We start from the raw sequence: 4701 nt of genomic DNA on the forward strand, positions 1-4701 counted from the left end.
ACCACAGAATAGATTAAACCAGAATGGACACTGATAAAAAAATTACATGTATTCTTATGGGAGTACGGTAATTTTGAGCTTATGTCGCTCAGTGTTACCATAAAAACAATAAAATAAATAATTGTATGCATATAATTCATTGTACTGTACAATAATTGTACATCGGCGGTTGATTTGAACTCTAAATGTATTATTTACATGCTAATTATTTTAGAAAATTTGCATAGTAAATTTTTTGGATTTATTTTATTATTATTTCTAAACATATAACACCATTTTAAAACTTTCAATTAATGTTTTCATTATGTGTAATTAGTTTGTTTAATATATTTTTTATTTTATGTATATTTAATAAAGACTTATTTAGGAAAAAAAAAAATTATTCAATATCCACATAATATTAAATTTATTTAAAACATATATTACAATAATTTACAAATATCATATACTTAAATAAATAATCTATAGATGAGTTAAAATAGACAATTTCCTATTTTTAATTTTTTTCTCAGACATTAAATTTTTATTTAAAAATTTTATAGCTGTAAATATTCTAAATCTTGTAAACAAATTAATTAAATACAATTTATCAAAACATTTACATGGGTGGTTAAAAGGTACAATACAAAAATAATTTTTTAATTCGGCTCCAACTCCATCTACAATAGCAAGTGTGAAAAAGTTATTAATAAAAATATTTTCTAATTCATTAATAAAATTATAAAATGTATCACAACAACGGTTAACGGAACACAACACACATGATGCGCAGACAAACCACAATTCACGAATANACATGATGCGCAGACAAACCACAATTCACGAATAATCAGTGCGTCGCTACAGATTTATGACATGTGTAGGCGGTTTGTTTACCAATAAACCATGTTTATAAACATTGTGTTTACAAACAAACGATTAATAATGGTGTTGAACAATGTGACCGTATGTAAAGAAAAAAGGGAATATATTTTTTTTTCTTAAGTGGCAACACTGAGCGACATAAGCTTGTTATCAGCAAAAACTAAGAGTGTCACTTCTGGTTTAATCTATTCTGTGGTATGACTGTAGAGCAGCGGTTCCCAAACTTTTTCAGCCATGGAGCCTTTTTTTAAAGATTTATTTCTCGCGGAGCCCCAAAAAATATTTCATGATGTTTTATCTACCTGTATTCTATGAAGCCTAATAAACACGAAACGTGTATATATGATATTAAATATAAAACGATAAATACAAATAAAAGAAAAAATAATATCAAAAGAACAAGAGAAAATATTATTTATTACTTAAAATTTATGAAATGTTGTGTCAATGAAAATTCTTATAATTACAAAATGAGAATACAACTGAAGCGTGGCGTGGCAAAACAGACAATCTCTATGTAAATATGAGATAAAAATTAGTATTACTAGTCAATATGTAGTGAAAAATTGAATAAGAAAATAAAAATAAAATTTTTTTTCAAAGTGGAGAATGTCGGTTTTACCGCACAACGCCTCAACTAGTTACGGTTTATTGGAAAAAATATATATATTTATTTATAACATAACATGTGTTCTTGAAGTTCAAGTCTTAATGTGAACAGTGTGCCTGCTTTTTGCGACTAAGTTTGTCAATGTCCGGTGTCACAGAAGTTAATTGGAGACGCATATCGTCTTCTGCATTTAAACGTGCTCGATATTTTGTTTTGGTAGCAGTGTACCTCGAAAAAGCCATTTCACAAAGATACGTCGTACCAAAAGGCAATAAGAGCAATTTAGCTTTTGATCTCAATACTGAAAAATCTTCCCCTAACTGAGCCCAAAATTCAGATATTGGTTTGTTTTTAAATGACGTCTGATTGTGACTCTCCGAAACCATGTCAATAAAAACCTCATATTCTGCCGCATTAAGAGCTGCTGGTTTTGATGTCACTGAAAATGGATTTATAATCCATTCGCAGTTTTTTTGAATCGATTCTTGAGCATCCTTTGGAAAGTATGAATTCAAATTTTGAAGTAAATTATTAAGGTGTTCTTTAATTATTTCTAATAATGATTCATTTATTGTTAATTTGTTTTCTTGTAAAAAGTTTGTGGTCAATGAAAAACATGTAAGGTCCTTATTATCAACGCTTTCAATGTAGAATGCTACTTTTTTCTTAAGTGCTAAAATTTTATCATTGGCATCAAATATTGTTTTCTGTTTTCCTTGTATAGATGTGCTGAATTCATTCATTTTCGAAAAAATATCTGCTAAGTAACATAATTTGATCAGCCATTCCTGTTCATTCAAATAATCTTCGAGCAAACTATTTTGGTCATTCAAAATTAAAGAAACTTCTGTTCGAAGTTCAAGTAAGCGGGACAACGCCTTGTCTCGTGACAACCATCTTACTTCTGTGTGTAATAATAATGACTTGTGTACAGCTCCCATGTCTTCACACAATATTTTAAGTAGTCTAGATTGCAAAGGTCGTGTCTTAATATAGTTAATAATTTTAACTGCGTTGTCTAGCACTTGCTTTAATACAACTGGTATTTTTTTTGTTGCTAGAGAATGTCTATGCAAGACACAATGACTACTCGTGCATTTTTTTGAAACTTCCTTGATTCCTGCCACTACGCCAGCAATATTACCCATCATGGCCTTTGTACCATCTGTACACACGTCAATGCAATTGTCCCATGGTATTGAATTTTCAATGAAAAAGGCATCAAGCATAGAAAAAATTTCACTTCCGCTGGTTGAAGATGGAAGTGGTTTACAGAACAGAATATCTTCATGAAAAGAACCTGATAACTCGTACCGTACAAACGTCATTAACACAGCTAATCCGGCAACGTCCGTAGATTCGTCTAGTTGTAACGAAAATTTAGTTTGACTAATACGAGAAATTAAGGTATCCTTAACATCGTGTGATAAATCCTGAATTCGATTACGCACAGTATTATTCGATAAGGGTACACTGGAGATTAAATTTGCAGTTTTTTCGTCCACCATGCAGTTTACTACTTTCGCTAATAGTGGTTTTATAAAAGTTTCAGCGAGATGAANAGCCAGTTCATAACTTACTAAGTAAGATGCTTTCAGTGCGTTCTCATTATGTGTCTTTACATGAGATACAAATGTTTTCTGAATTGAATGGAGTTCATCACTTTTTCTTTTAAAATAATCTGTAGTTTTATTCATGAAATCAGGATGAGTTTCGAAATGTCGTTTAAGTTTGGCGGGAAACATTGAGCTATTAGGCAAAACTTTGTTACATATTACACATTGAGGACGTCCATCAGCAAACTCAGTGAATCCCATGTCCAAATATAAATCACAATATTTTCGTTTTTTACTCCCTTTCTGTACCTCGACATCAGGCATCGTCGATTCTAAAGTAGTTTTATCAATACAGTGTTCAGATTCCTCTTTTGATTTAGCAGTAGTTGATGGCTGTCGATTCTCAGGTTTAATGGAACCCGTTTTAAACCATCGCTCCATTTTAAAAGAAATAATGCCGTTAAATAAAATAATAAAATAATTGTTAAAAACTTAAAACACGTCTGTCGTTCGTAAATACGCACTATAAACTGACAAAATAATTAATGTACGTCGGACCTAGTCGCGTAGATATTTATAAATTTTCTTATCGGGATTTAATAATGCACAACTGGACCTTGGGTCAAAAAGGACCAAACTCACTTTTTGGAGAAATTGAGATAAACGGTTATCTTATTAAATGTTATGTATATTTTTTTGTGCTAGAAGGGCGTATCTTAGTTATCAAAATTAAAAGAAATAGAGGCCAATGTTGTAAATAAAATTTTATAATGCTGTAAACTTCTATACNGCCAATGTTGTAAATAAAATTTTGTAATGCTGTAAACTTCTATACAATTTTTAATAAAACAACATAGCAAACCAAATGCATTCCATTTTGTAGTATAAATTACACTTATTTTAATTGCAAATGGAAAAAAAAGTACAATAAAAAATAAAAATTTTATGGGATTTAAAAGTTGAAAAAAAATTAAATTGTTAATTTTTCGTTTAAAATATTTAAATTGTATAAAATAACAAATAAATTTTTAAATGATCAAATTTTTTTGGTGTAACGAGCGGAGCCCTCAAAAAAAAGTCGCGGAGCACAGTTTGGGAACCGCTGCTGTAGAGATTAAACAAACTGATAATAGTTATTCAAAATTTGTGTTTTATGACAAACATACCTATATTCGATACCCACGTATTACTTTTTATTTTATTCTTTAGTCTATACTCTAACTATTTTATAAATACGTATATACACTAATAAGAAAACTAACAGTGGGTATACGCCGTATATCCGCGTATCACTCATGATTTAATAAGTATACGCATTAACAGAAAAACAAAGAAGTGGGTATACGCTCCACGACACCTCTGCCAACATAGATATATATCAAGGTAATTTTGACTTTTTAATAATAAAACATTATCCAGAAAAAATATAGTCATTAAAAAACTATAACATTTTATTTATGTAAAATTACATTAGTTAATTTTTTTTTAAATTTTAAGTAGATATTTGCTTTGAGTATAAATAAATAAAACTGTTTGTTTATCAAGTATAATATCATTTTATTTTATTTGTTACTCACTAATTTTTGTTCTATAATTTATTTCGCATATTAGTACTAACGGTAGTGATTACCAAACAATAATACTTTATGGGGAGGGTCAAATATAATGTTG

The 4701-nt window shown here is 29.4% G+C and overlaps 1 protein-coding gene across 1 annotated transcript; it reads right to left on the reverse strand.

The window, feature by feature from the left end:
• Window positions 1–1572: 1572 nt before the first annotated feature.
• LOC126904920 (zinc finger BED domain-containing protein 5-like) lies at window positions 1573–3471 on the reverse strand. Its single transcript, XM_050684325.1, has 2 exons — window positions 2113–3471; window positions 1573–1968 (listed from the first exon to the last, which is right to left on the reverse strand). Exons 1-2 carry the CDS (start codon window positions 3469–3471, stop codon window positions 1573–1575), a joined length of 1755 nt encoding a protein of 584 aa, XP_050540282.1.
• Between the last annotated feature and the right edge of the window lie 1230 nt (window positions 3472–4701).

The sequence above is a fragment of the Daktulosphaira vitifoliae genome, unplaced genomic scaffold (genome assembly GCF_025091365.1).
Source record: "Daktulosphaira vitifoliae isolate Bord-2020 unplaced genomic scaffold, ASM2509136v1 Scaffold_4, whole genome shotgun sequence".
NCBI classification, from domain to species: domain Eukaryota; kingdom Metazoa; phylum Arthropoda; class Insecta; order Hemiptera; family Phylloxeridae; genus Daktulosphaira; species Daktulosphaira vitifoliae.